The sequence below is a fragment of the Dunckerocampus dactyliophorus genome, chromosome 11 (assembly GCF_027744805.1).
Source record: "Dunckerocampus dactyliophorus isolate RoL2022-P2 chromosome 11, RoL_Ddac_1.1, whole genome shotgun sequence".
NCBI classification, from domain to species: domain Eukaryota; kingdom Metazoa; phylum Chordata; class Actinopteri; order Syngnathiformes; family Syngnathidae; genus Dunckerocampus; species Dunckerocampus dactyliophorus.
In genome coordinates this window covers 6,783,825-6,797,890 of record NC_072829.1, presented here as the reverse complement: position 1 = coordinate 6,797,890, position 14,066 = coordinate 6,783,825, and the positions used below count along the sequence as shown (strand labels likewise).

At 44.2% G+C, this 14,066-nt stretch overlaps 1 protein-coding gene across 4 annotated transcripts in view; it reads right to left on the bottom strand.

Moving 5' to 3' along the window:
• fam13b (family with sequence similarity 13 member B) overlaps positions 1 to 14,066 on the bottom strand; it is a 45,958-nt gene that overhangs the window by 3,585 nt on the left and 28,307 nt on the right. For 2 of the 4 annotated variants that reach the window (XM_054792533.1, XM_054792532.1), the window contains exons 8-18: positions 6,900 to 6,944; positions 5,002 to 5,097; positions 4,522 to 4,576; positions 4,306 to 4,397; positions 3,021 to 3,054; positions 2,851 to 2,941; positions 2,545 to 2,616; positions 1,425 to 1,698; positions 1,200 to 1,341; positions 999 to 1,080; positions 381 to 542 (exon numbers count right to left, since the gene is read on the bottom strand). In XM_054792533.1, coding sequence (XP_054648508.1) covers positions 381 to 542; positions 999 to 1,080; positions 1,200 to 1,341; positions 1,425 to 1,698; positions 2,545 to 2,616; positions 2,851 to 2,941; positions 3,021 to 3,054; positions 4,306 to 4,397; positions 4,522 to 4,576; positions 5,002 to 5,097; positions 6,900 to 6,944 — 1,145 coding nt within the window. The remainder of the gene's footprint in view (positions 1 to 380; positions 543 to 998; positions 1,081 to 1,199; positions 1,342 to 1,424; positions 1,699 to 2,544; positions 2,617 to 2,850; positions 2,942 to 3,020; positions 3,055 to 4,305; positions 4,398 to 4,521; positions 4,577 to 5,001; positions 5,098 to 6,899; positions 6,945 to 14,066) is intronic. The other 2 variants (XM_054792534.1, XM_054792535.1) reach the window with 2 other exon arrangements.

Genomic DNA, 14,066 nt, shown 5'->3' with positions numbered 1-14,066 from the left:
ATCGCGTCTGAATGCGCCTTCTGAATGCGCCTTACATTTCTATTTTATTTCATTTAGCCATTTTTATGTGGTGAGAGCGCCCCTTTCCAAAGCCGTCTATGAATTATTCATTCACTCCACAGTTACGCTACATCTGTAAGATGCAAGAAAATGAGGAGAATGTACACAGTCTACTAACATCACAACATGTCACCACATGACCAGACATGGCATACATACATACATACATACATCGCATGGAGCATACATGACATGAGCACGCACACACATACACGCACACAGGTGGCGGCCATGCTGCGCCACCACAGGAAGGAAGCAGGATGCTCTCACAGCGCCACCTGACAGTGGAGGTGTCTACTTACTGGCTCTTTGCTACTTACTGAGGTGACACGCTCTCGAGCTCAGGCCCGAGTGGGGATGGGCCAAGGGGGCGTGTGCGCAATGGGAGGGGGAGGATGGGGGCGGGGCATGGTGGCGCCTGTGTGAATGGAGCAAAGCCTGGTGCCTCAGCGTGCTTCTGGGGAAAAGATGGTGCTGGCGTCCTGCGCGGCCGACCGGGGGTGGGGGATGTCAATCAATGGACCAATCGGAGAGTGGGCGGGTGGGTGAGAAAGGGAGGAAAGTGGAGAGCGGGGGTTCGTGTTATTTGTCGCCTTCACGTGAGTGCAGACAGAGAAATGCTTCGGCCAGCTAAGGAGGGCGGTGGCGTGGGATTGGTTTGGTATGATGAAATGATACACATGTGTGGGAGACATTCTAGCTGCGTGTGACATGTTTACACTTATGATCAATGATTGCTGCACTTTCACATACGTCCCACCCCCCACTAGTGAAGAGAGACAGTTCACACTGGAGGGTGGATGTGTGAGAGCCACAGGTTAGTGCTGCATGCAAGGTTGTTTCCAGGGTTACAACTCTGTGTGTGTGTCTGTGGCATGCAGTATGATGGCACACACACTCCGTGCGTACACACACACACATCAAAGAGAAGGGTCTACCTTTAATCTGCCGGCGGATCTTGGTGAGGTCAGTCATCCATTTGAGGACTTTGGTGTTAGCGGCCTTGTCCCCGTGAGACGGCTGCATACAGGAAGTAAGGAGTTACACACGCAACATTTTATGGTAAAGCTTCTTTTCAAATAGGTGACAATTGGTGATTTTACACCAAGTGCAACACAATTGTAAGTTTTCACTTGTACCTTGTAGTTCTTTTCCTTCTCAAACTGCTCCTCAAACTGTTTGATCTTCTTCTTCAGGTGCTGAAGCTTCTTGGTGAGCTGGTGAGTCACTGAATCTCCTCCCCTCATCGCCTCCTTTGAGCCGAACGACACTCGCCTTGGCCTGAGGTTGCATCGAGAGTCAGAAGCGACCCAAATGACACAAACAAGCAAACGGCGGTTAGAGGGCGCCGTGCCACGCGTCACCTGTGCGCTTTGGTGGGCGAGGTGGCATCTGCGTCCTGCTGGAGGAAGCGCTGGGCGCCGTGCACACTGAAGTCGAGGAAGCGCCGCGCCAGGACGTGCGGGTGAGAGCGGGAGGACGACGGAGAAGCGTCCTGCCTGCCCTCGCCCTCGTCCCCCTCCCCGTCCTCTTCTAGGGGCAGCAGAGGAAGGGGGACCATGCGACCCGCCAGAGGGGAGAGCTGTGCCTCGCCACTTTCGCTGTCGTCCTGCCAGGACTTGAAGGCAGGAACTGGATCTGAATGAGAGAGGGAGGGGGGGAGGCAGAGTCAGAGCTGATGTTGTCTTTGACCTCGCTGGCGCGGCATGATAGCGGCATTGCTTGATGATATGGCCACACCGACGCTCCCTTTCAACTCAAAGTGCAGACTACAAGGCTTTTAAAATGGAGAAAAGAAACTTTCGGTCTAGTCTACTCATTTCTCATTTGTAAACGCTTTCGGCACAGGAAGGCAGCTAGTTTCAAAGTGAAAGTAAACATGCCATGAAACATGACCCCACCTTTCCTCAATCAATCAAAGCATGAACAGTCTAAACAGCGAGGGAAAGGTGAGCCAACAGTGACACCAAGTGGCCAAACCGATGCATTGTGGCTTTAAGCGGCCAACACAGGCCTGCGTGATCAAGGATGTTATATTCAGCTTTTTTAAGGTGGACAAAAAACATGATATGTTATGTACATCGCTAACTGCCTGAGGTGCCACCTGGCTGAAGGCAAATAATTATTACAATTATATATTATTACATTTTTATTATTTCTTATTAAAATTATTATAATAGCATATAATATTTATTCATAAAAATATATAATCTTGCATAATTTTATCATTACAATAACAATTATAACAGTTTAATTAAACAAATTTAACAACTATTTGACTACATTTGACTGTTGAGGTGTCAAGGTGGGACAAAAAGCGATGAATGTGCTTGTCGCTGACGACAGGAGGGAAGGAGGGCAAAAAACAAAAGAAGTACATCAAGAATGACACAATTACAATTTATGGTTTTCTTTCCTTCGGGAGGGGTGGATCGGTGAAGTTTGTTGTTGGAGGGGTGGGGGCGCGGATGTGCAACCACTCACCTTGGCCTTCCTTCTGCAGGTGCATACATGAGAAGTCTATGGGAGGGAGGTGGAGATGAGGAGGAGGTGGCGCTGTTTGGATGAAAGGGAGGGTGAGGAAGAGGAAGAAGAGGAGAGACGGGAACAGCAGAGAAGACGAGCAGTGAGGTCCACCTGTCAGAATGTCACTCGGCAACTTTCATTCAATGCAGACGTACTTTTACTACGAATGAATGACAAACACTTGAACACACGATGCGGGATCATGACTCATGTTTTTAGTCATCGGGTCTCACCGACAACTAAATATTCTGCAGCGTCACATACCGTCCCATTGGCTGTCGGGGAAGAGCTGAATGTTGGGGGTGTGGTCACTGTTTGCTGTTTGGCTGGTGTTGGCGTTCTGGTCGCATGAGTCCTGGAAGGTGACAGACACTCAAACACAAAACCAAGATGAAGAGCAAAGTGTGTGTGTGTGTGTGTGTGTGCTCACTTACACAACTTGTGTTGTCACACAGCTGATTGTTCTGCCTGAAAGATGCAACACAAACATTGTTAAACCATAGTGGTGTCACGAGATCCCACAATATTAAATAAAACATGACGATATTTCTCATTTGGAGAAAAGATGTCTCACAAGAACAGGGTAGTCACTACTATAGCGACTATGAATGATAACAAACCTAATATGGAAGTGGCAGTGTGCTAGGCGGATGGATGTTTGTGGATGTTCCCCCCCCCATCGGAGTTGAATTAAGTTAATATCCAAGTAGAAGCTGCAGTATTCTACATTTGATCAAAGTTACTTAAGATGAGCAGATCAAAACATATTGATGTTCGGACTTGTCTGCACATTTAAATCATCAACATCAATAATGGCAGCATTAGGTCTGCCCAGAGCAGGTGTCCGACAACAGTGCACCATGGCGGCCACAGCAGGAGGCTCCTTCTGCTCTATACTGTGGTTCTCCTGACCTCCGGAGAGGCAGCGGGGCTGGAGCATGTGTCCGACATAAGGGCGTACTGTGGCAACCATAACTCTGCTTCATAACACACCTCATACGTAGAGGAGTGGGGGTGTGCATTAGTCAGTCTTGGATATTTTATGGAACTGGTTGGAAACTCCGTTATACGAAAAAATGCCAAAAATGGTCCTCTCTCGCAAGGTTAAAGAATCCTTTAAAAAATTCCTGGACCCAGACGCTGATTTGGATCACCCCCAAAATTGAATTAGTTCTTGCATATCGCGTCTCCTGAAAATTTAATCCAAGTCCACTCAGAACTTATTTATAATAACAGAAGTTATTTTGAACACAAACAAACAAAAATATAACCTCTCCAATTCCGCAACTTAACAGAGTGAGAGATGACATATTAAAGAAAATATTGCATTATTATTATTACATATTATCATTATTATTTATTGTTACTATTGTATATGATCATAACAGTGGTTTATTTGGTCTCAAAAAATGTAGACAATAATATAGCTAAGCGGCAATTAGTGGGACAAACATTTCAAAAACGCACATTCATGGTTTTGTGAAATAGGTTTTTAAAGTTTGTTTCTTCAGTCCTATTTTTTCATTGTACTTTTCTTAAAATTTCTCGTTCTCATGGACCCCATCTCGTGTATTGTCTATGAGAGGGGGTGTCAATGTTATTCTTCAACGAGGAAGTGTTCGGTGCCAAATTAACAGAGAAACAGACGCACTGTGAGGGAAGTGAACGCATCACTTCTCCAATGTCATAATGAAACGTCACAGAAAGCAGCCATCATACCTGGCAGTGTTGATGTTGTTCTCAGAATCTCGGCCAGTGTCCAGCTCCATTCCTGAACCCTCCTCCACGGCGCCCAAGGGCCCCAGTGCATTCTGGGGGAAAGAGGCCTAATTAGAACAAGTTCAATCACCCACGAATCTCATTTAGCAACACAAAAGGAACTATGTGCATGCTAGCATGTGTTCCCGCCCATGTGGGTGCCTCCCCCTCTCTCACCTGTGTGTTGTTCTTTTGCTCCCGATCACCATGGTGACCAGGATCCGCTGGCTCGCTGGCAAAGAAGATTAAAGAGCATCAATAAAAGCATGGAACAGCAATGGAAAAAGGTTGGATAAAAACAGTCCGTGATGATGAAAAGTTACAGCAAGTGTCGGCAGGAGAGGCGACTAACTCCGGGACAGCTGCTCCGGCCCAAGCGTGTCGTCATAATATGCACACTTTGCTCGCTAACGTGGCGTGTTGACACTTTTACTGGTAAGATGAGCATGGCGAAGATTGTGTACTATGTTCAACGCCCTTCGATGTCTCTTTCATCAGCAAGCTCCAAGCCTGTGTGTGAGGCTGCTCTCCAAACTACTGGTGATGTGGAAAACCCCTTGTGTGTGTGTGTGTGTGTGTGTGTGTGTGTGTGTGTGTGTGTGTGTGTCACGAGACGCAGCAGTGTAACGCTATATCAGTTAACAGCGTTTGTCTCACCCTTGGCTGGCAAAGTCGCTGAGGTCTTGGTCAATGGAGGTCTTCAGGTCAAAAAAATGTTGCTCCACTGCGGCCCTGATGGTTCGTTCAATGATCCTAAAGACACACAACACACACACATTGTGTAGCTTGAACACACAACTTGAAATATGACTTACAATTTTGTGTGTGGATAACTTTCAGAAGTAGGGGTGTCACGAGACATGAGATTGGGTCTACAAAAACAAGACGGGACAATATGACAATATTTACACTCTTATGCACTTTGTGTGTATGCTAGCGGGCCCTGCCTCCACCCATTGAGACAAACAGACTGTATGACTGACAAAAACTCTCACTCTGTTCATACCAAGGTGCTGAAACCAATGCACAGAGTGAAGCCTCGTGCTGCCTTTTTGGAGGTAGGAGACGAGGAAAACAGACATGCCTGCACATGGCAATATATTGAAGCCGGCAAAATGATTGAGTTCATTTTCACTTATTGCATGATGAATGATTTTTTTATTATTGTCCCAGTCGTAGTCCCCACAAGACACTTTTTTCTGAACGAGAAAAGACCTTGTGACACGAGACCTTGTGACACCCCTCGTAATCAGTGGTGATAACCAACAGGGAAAATGTTGATACTAAGAATTTAACTTACAAATTAACTTACTACCAAAAGTGCACAAAATTGTTTTACTATTAACAAGCGATTCATGTAGTGTATACTAATAAGACATATGTTGTAATATTCAGCATACTTGTTGATGTATTTATTTAAGAAAGACACAGTGCATATTAAAAAACATTTTCATGTCAATATGCAACATTATAGCCAGTGTCTTATTTTCATCTTTAGTCCCTGAGGGCAGGTTGCTGTAAGTACAGTAAGAATAACATTTGACATAAAACAAGAGAGAAGAAAGAATAAATAAAAACAGTAAAACCATAGATTTGGGGCCATAGAGTGCGAAAGTGTTGAAGCATTAAACTACTTGAGTGCTGCTGGTGTCATTACATGTTTTGACATAATTCTTACACACAATGTGTGCAGGTGTTATCACATTGTATGCTTCCTCTGAGCTAGATTATGACAAAAAAAGAATTGTGGTCTGTGACGAGCTGTCCTCCATACTGTAAAAGGTAATAACACCCTTCACTCTGACCTTTCCTGGACGGATAAGCACTTGATCCTCCGGATCTACCGAGATTCTTTTGGGAGCTTTCTTTATCACCTCCCTCGCTTACTTTAGCTCAATGTCCTCTCCAGTTAAGACAGAAGATGAAGTCAGAGAACGTAGCAGAGGCTCTCGACACTCCCCACAACATCGCCAACTTTGGGCTTTGGGCTATGCATGAAAGATTTCAGACACACATGCACGGTCTAGAGAAGTAAAATGTGTATCCAGCTGTGTGCTTAATGTCAACTAAAGCCTCCTGAGCTCCTCAGCTAGGAAGATGTTTGCACGTCGCCATGACAACCCAAAGATTGGGGCAATGTTGAGCAATGACAGTAAGAACTGTCAGTCTACATGGGTAGATTCTTTAGTCATCTCGGGGGAAATTCACAGCTGTCGCCGACTTTAACGTGGATTTAATGTGGACAATGGATTGTCAGTGAGTTTGTGTTGTGTGCTGCCGATTCAAGTATGACTTTGTTGCGCACTAAGGAGACTGGCCGCACACGGCTGACAGTCATGTGAGGGCATGTGACTCTTTGCCGCTCTAAACACACACAGAGGCAAGCACAATCATTTTGTATCCGAATGATCAAACATACTTTGTCCCAATTTGCGTGCAACACTGTTGCCGCTATCACACAGCCATCTTCATTAGGTGAGATAAAACTGCGTGCACATAAACAAAGCATCATGTGCATGGGTCACATCAGTGTGTGTGTGTGTGTGCGTACTCACTCTGCAGAGTCAGCAGGCAGCATGGGCACAGGGGAGAGATGGGAGCTGTAGAGGGGAAAGATATGGTTAGAACATCACGTTCTCCTGGACTCCCATTCCAGACATCAACTGACCTTGGAGGGTGAGGGTAAGAGTGTGTGTGGGAGTGGGAGATGCTGGACAGCGGCAGTCAAAGCAGGAAGGAGCGTCACAATAAAGACGCTCACAAAGGCGTACAAAGTTGCAGTGAGTGGGGCCACTCTGGGTGGGCACATATTTATTGAGGCTACTGAGTTACTAATCAGATACAAGAGAGCGTGTGAGAGGTCGTATTCGTACTGTCCTCTGCACACGTGCGTGCCCACAAAGCTGCGATGCAGCTAACATGTCTCCGCGGATGCTCATAAATACACACGTAAGCACATATTACCACAGCACATTTATACTGTACAACACAACACACACCACAAGGTCATTTATGCAATGTGCGAGCGTGTGTGTCTCATTAGTAAAACAGCGAACTTACGTAACCTTGACACCTCTCTCCATCTTAATGTGGATGTGTGCTGTTCTGTTCTTGTTTGTTGTAAAGCAATTTGGGCTTCAATTGCATATAAAAAGCTACTGTGCTAATGTGTTATTATCAGTCTCATATTACAACAATACAAGAGCAGCTCACTCAGTTCCTACCTGGGAAAATGAGTATACATCACAATCTGCTTGAGTTTCTCTTCCCCCATCAAAGATCACTCCATCAATGGTCCATCAAATTTCACATAGATCCCAGCGAGCACTTGGGCTGCTGAGTTGCCTCCGGAGGCGGCAGCATCACTAGCGCTACACGCCTGACAGCGCAACACGGGTGTTACGCAATGTCCACTGGCCTCAAGGAGCAAAAATAATCTCTGATCTCACACCGCTGTGCTCCAGAGGCCCTGGACGAAAATGGTACACCTTTCAGGCCCTTCGGGAGCTCCTGACCTCCTCAAGCTCCCTGAGACAAAGATAACAATGCTATTAAGTGGGCCCTCAGGGCCGCCACATATCAGTCTTCATCAGGCGCACTGCAGCTTCCCTACTAGGGGTGCTGTGGAGTAAAGACTGTGTCATGCTGCACTCAGCGCCTTTACATACAAAACGAATAACACAGTATCAGCAGTATTTGTAGTATGTAGTGTTTGCTAAAAAGCTCAGTGGTTTGGGCCACAATAAAATACCATTACAGTGGAACCTCTCAAATCAAATGCCCACAATTGGCAATTTGATAAATAATGCCTGGGAAAATATGTCTATAGTGCAGTGGTTCCCAAACTTTTCACAGTGGCGTACGCCTTCAGACATTTTGAAGCCATGTACCCCCTACTCCTGCACACTTAAAAAAAAAACATAAAACCATTTTAAAATTTTCATTCAATTGAAATATTAACAATGACTAATTGGTTAATTAATTTTATAGTAAGTAAGTAATTCTGGTACAAAATTGTGTATTTTGCATGGTCAAATTTTGATAAAAAGGGGCTGCACAGTGGTCAAGTGTTTAGCATGCTGGCCACATAGTCACAGTCAGAAGATCGGGAAGACCTGGGTTCGAATCTCCGTTGGGCATTTTCTGTGTGGAGTTTGCATGTTCTTCCCATGCGTGCGTGCGTGCGTGCGTGGGTTTTCTCCGGGTACTCCGGTTTCCTCCCACATTACAAAAACATGCATGTTAGGTTAATTGGCGACTCTAAATTGTCCATAGGTGTGAATGTGAGTGTGAATGGTTGTTTTTCTATATGTGCCCTGCGATTGGCTGGCGACCAGTCCAGGGTGTATCCCGCCTGTCGCCCGAAGTCAGCTGGGATAGCTCCAGCGTACCCCCGCAACCCTAATGAGGAGAAGCGGTATAGAAAGTGGATGGATGTTCATTTTGATGAAAGTTTTACGTGAGCACTGATAAATAGATAAGATGTGATCATCTCTTGAAGATGAATAAAGTATTCATCCTACATATCTTATTTCAGCCATCAGCAACTCTCTTCTGCTCTATCTGCAGAATACGACTACCTACTGCAACACACACACCCACACCAATCATAAACAAGTCTGCCAGCCGCATGTGAAACATTCACAAACATTTACAGTGCTTCATGTGGGAGGCGACAGCTTGAGAGCACACGTCTGAATGCAAAGCATCCAGTGTATAGACAGAGGAGGTCAAAGATGAGTGTATGGTTTCTGCATGGATACACGTCACATGCTAACGGAATCGTCACTTTGAATAAAAACCTTTTGTGGCCTTTGGTGCTTTATTCTATTCTCATCCATCCACCGAGCCAACAATGACCAAGAAACAGAGACCAATCTCAATTACCTCGCTTCTCCCATTCATAATTCAAAATTGGGAGTATTTAAATGGCCGAGCATCACTTCAGTGAGCAACTTGGAACACTTTCCGAGCATAATTAGCGCACATTCATTCAACTTGGCTGTCATTCATTCACGCAATGAGGTGCTCCAGTCATACAGTGGAGTTATGCAACCATAATGTTTACCTCTGCAGCAGAACGTCACAGGCCATTCTCATGGCTCCTGTTGTCTTTTCCCTCTCTCTGAGGATCCAGCCTGGGAGTGTAAGTGGTGACGTATGACAGCCTCGAGCTGAAGTCAGCAACTGTAGTTGGAGCTTCCAGATCTGCTGCTACTGCTGTTGTTTTTTAAACCAGACAGATAGAGTGGCAACTAAACCCAGCACCTTTTCCTTCTTTTTCCTGTTAATTGTGGGCCAATATCCAGCGGCTTGCCTCCAGTGTGTCCTTGCTCAGTTATCCCAGCCGAGTGCAGTGTTATTCAGCAGCAGGTCAGGCAGCAGAGCCAGGGTAGAGCCTGGGTGCATTCTGTGGACTCGTCTCATCGGCAACTGTCACCCGGCACTCTTGTGTGCCCAAGTGCTGCAGTAAACATCCAGGGCTCCGCTCAAGTATGTCCTGATGTAACTAAGCAACAACCATGGGAGGCTGTGAAGACCAGTGGAATGGGAGGGGCTGAAGTTTGGAGCCAGTTAAATGGAGGGAAATACTTCCAGGAGCCAATAAGCAGCAAGAGACTGGGAGGAGTTTTTTGGAGGACTACAGTGAGCAGCTATTACAACCAGTCGCACGCACGCACGCACCAGTGTTCAACATTCAGAAAATGATTGACAGGAGTAAAGAATGGCAGCTAAATACACAAAAAAGTCATATTTGAATTAGGGCTGTCAAAAATAGTGCGTTAACAGCTGTAGCTAATTTACTTCATTAATTACATACTTTTTTTGTGTGTGTAGTTAACGCAAACACATCATGCAAGCGACGCCTCTCTGTTATGACGACAGACGCAGGCACAGTGTAGCTCTTCACAGAGTCACACAGAGCCGGACGCTCTTTTATAACTTTATTCTGACCTGAAGACAACAACAACAGTGCAATTCCAACACCATATACCTGTACTGTATGTATCTCCAACTCACAAACACGTATCTAGTCCTCCTCGGAACGACTCTTCCTCATTGCCACTCAACTACAGCGAGGTACATTCAGGAACACTCCTAACATCACAACAACGTCTTATGTGTGAATGTGTGGTCTAAATAAACAGAAAGACAAAGAAAAACAACTGGATATTCTTATCACTCACTTTGTAACTATTAATGTAACCATTTATTTAACCCCTCAGAGAGAACCCCTCATTGCTGATAATAACATGGTTAAAGTGTGATTCAAATCTTTTAGCTCGATTAAAATTTTCAGTTCATTTAAAGCTGTTAATACAAACATATATAATCCTGTCCTGTATTTTATTATTCTTTCAATAAAGTACAGTAAAAATGGGCATATTTCAGTCATAGTTGCAAATAGTGATTAATCATGATTAGTTGAAACTGATTGATCTGATTTAAAACAATTCTAATCTAAGAGCCCTAATTTGAATATATGAAGAAATATATGAAGAAAAAAAACTCTTACTAGCATGCATTCAATGTGTTCACGCTGTGGGAAACCAGGGACTGAACCTGCTGCAAGACACTTGCTATGCCATGCTATTCTTACAGACAGACATATCTGCTGATTGTTTATACAGTATGTATTGCAAAACAAAGCACTGCTTGCTTCACTTTGTCCTGATAAGCTATGTACACATTCATTCTTCTACTGTGCACTGTGTGACCTGGAGAAGGGGCACTGAACTGCTTCATTTCAAGCGACTGCATTGAGAAGCAAAAGCATCAGTCAAGCTTTACTGGCTGACATTTGTGCTGATTCAACTCCTTCTGCTTCCCAAACTCATAACAGTGAAATAGTGAAGTATAGTTAGATAGCTATTTAGCAAACAGTATGATGGTTTTATTCTGACCCACATGATCACATCACAACCTTCCATTCGGAGACCCTTTAATTTTGAACAGGCTATTATAGAAAAGTATCAAAGTTTCAGAAGTAAAAATGAGCACACAGAAGAACAACCGTTTTGACTTTTTTTGTGACTCAAATGTTCAGCATCTTCTTGTATTGGTTGGATATGTATTTTTACTCACTACATCGAGGGGTCTTGCCCTGAACTGTCACAACCTCAGACAACTGGGAACTGGGAGTTTCATCAGGAAAGAATATACGGAGCCACAAAAATAATGTGAAATAATGTCAAAAACTCACTTTCTGTGGTGACCCCTGATGCAAAGTGACTCTAATGAGTTGAAGTAAAGGGGACCTATTATGCTTTTCCTCTTTTCTGACCTAGAAATGTTGTTACTGTTATCAGTGTCCTAACTGTGTTTATTTTGTGTTAGTAATCAGGCAAAAGGAGTTCAGCAGCTGTCCGGATGTCCTCGGGAGCGCTTGGGAGTGTGAGCAATCACAGCGAAATGGGCTCGGCGGGAGGCGTACCTGGAGGAGGGCAGGGGGTGTAGTAACTTACACAGACCGTTTGGGAGAAAGGCAGGAAACACTGCAGTAAGAGGTGCAGAGTCTGGAAGATCTAGAAAGCTTTCTCTGCAGGTTATCGTGTGTAGCTGCTCTATAGGAGTCCAGAAATCAATACAAAGGCCAGGAAATTTGTATAATAGGTCCCCTTTAAGCATATATATTTTGCATTATACAAAGTCAGACATTGTCCTGCGGCAATAGTGCTGCATACTAAAGTGAAATTGCACGCAAGGAGCCCTGGTGCAATTAAAGTGACCAAACTGTTCCATTTGATCAGCTCTCCAAATACAAAGCTATGACTTTTTGCATTATTAAGCTGGTAAAAAGCCAAAAAAATGTATTTATTTAGTTATCCTTCAAGATGCGTGCGTAAAAGACTGGGGTGCTGGGATTAGAACTGGGGACTGGTAAGGCATGTGAGCCAATGTGTTATCTAGGTCAGTTAGTGTATCGTGTTTCACACAGTACCCGGCGCTGGGCCGAGGCCATGCACATAATCAGGAAGTGAAGGTTGAGGACAGCGTGTAAACGAGGACGCTCGTGAAAAGTCATGGACTTTTTCAGGCGAATTTGTAGTCCATGATTGTTTTGACTGATTTTAGATTGCTTGCTTTTTTTTTTTTTTTTTTTTTTTTTTTTAAGTAGGCCTAATTAAGGATCAGTATAGGAGCTAAAATGATCCTCTCGCTCATATTTTCCTAAACAGTGACAGCACACAAATTCACGTTTTGTTTTTAGCCCACACTGACCTTCCCTTTACACCGTTTAAGATGACAAATGTTGCTGTCAGCGGTACATGTGAGCTTTAGTTAAATGATGCTTAGTCCACGCGATGACACTCGGGTGATGTTCACGCTCAGCCGATGATGGTTCTCATAGTGAGAGGCTCCACTCTGCTAATTATTTACAAGCACTTTGGAATGTCTAACTTCAAAATTTATGTACATGATTGTTTTCATGTCTTCTTAATTTCTTTGACAATGGTATAGCATGTACAGTTAATGAAGTTTTTACCATGACAAACATTAGTTTTTGAGAATTTGGATTGGCTAGTTAGTTCTCCAAGCCCTTTAACGTCAGAACATAGAGCACCTACACCGCAGCTGATGCACACTAACCTACTTTTGGTATTTATGTAACTGTATATGGCATGTGGATATGGAACATGCAATGCTACATTTTATAACACCAGAATGCCTCAGCATGCCTGACTGTCACAGTCAACCTGTAATTATGTCATAATTATGGTAATGATTAGCATCAGCACTGGAGGTAAACCCACTCGCTAGTGACTAGTCAACTCTTAGAAATAACAGAGAAGATTGATATTGAGTGAAGGGAAAAAAAGAAGCACGACAGCTAATCCTGAGCCCAGTAAAAGGTACATGCAACATTTGTAAGGTGTATTTGTATATTGTGTGTGTATTCAGTTGATGAGCAAGCATGTCATCTGAATATGCACACACTGAAATATCAGCTCTCCAGCATGTTGTATTAACACCAGCCATCCATTTTCTATGCTGCTTATCCTCACTAGTGTTGCGGGTATGCTGGAGCCGATCCCAGCTGACTTCGGGCGAGAGGCGGGGTACATCCTGGACTAGTCGCCAGTCAATCGCAGGGCAGATATAGACAAACAACCATTCATGCTCTTCATACCTATGGACAATTTAGAGTCGCCTATTAACCTAAGATGCATGTTTGTACCATGGCATGTCTGTACCAACAGAGATTCGAACCCAGATCTCCTGATTGTGTCGCCAACATGCTAACCACTAGCCCACAGTGCGGCTTCAATCTCTTTACCTCCAAATAAAAATAACAAGGAGGGAATATCACTTTAGGGGTGTAACGGTACGTTTATTTTTTGGTATAGAACCTTTGCTTTAGTACAGATGTGTATACATTTCCCACTTGGTACAAGAGGGACAAGAAATGTAACCCTCTGGTTATTCTAAAATATAAGTCATTATTAAAGAGACATTATTAGATATGACAATAATTTGCTTTGTCATCAATACACAAATACGTTCATTTTTGTTCATATAGTCTACTACTCTTAATACTCGACTGTCGCGACCATCACGAAGGATAAAGATCGTGTTGTAACATCCACCGGACATTGGAAAGACGATGCGGAGTAGGTGGTCGATCAACAATCTCGCAAAAACAAAACAGGCTACTGTCAGCCACAACCGAGCCAAAACAACATCAGCAAACACATCTGTCCTCCCTGCACGCAGCCCTG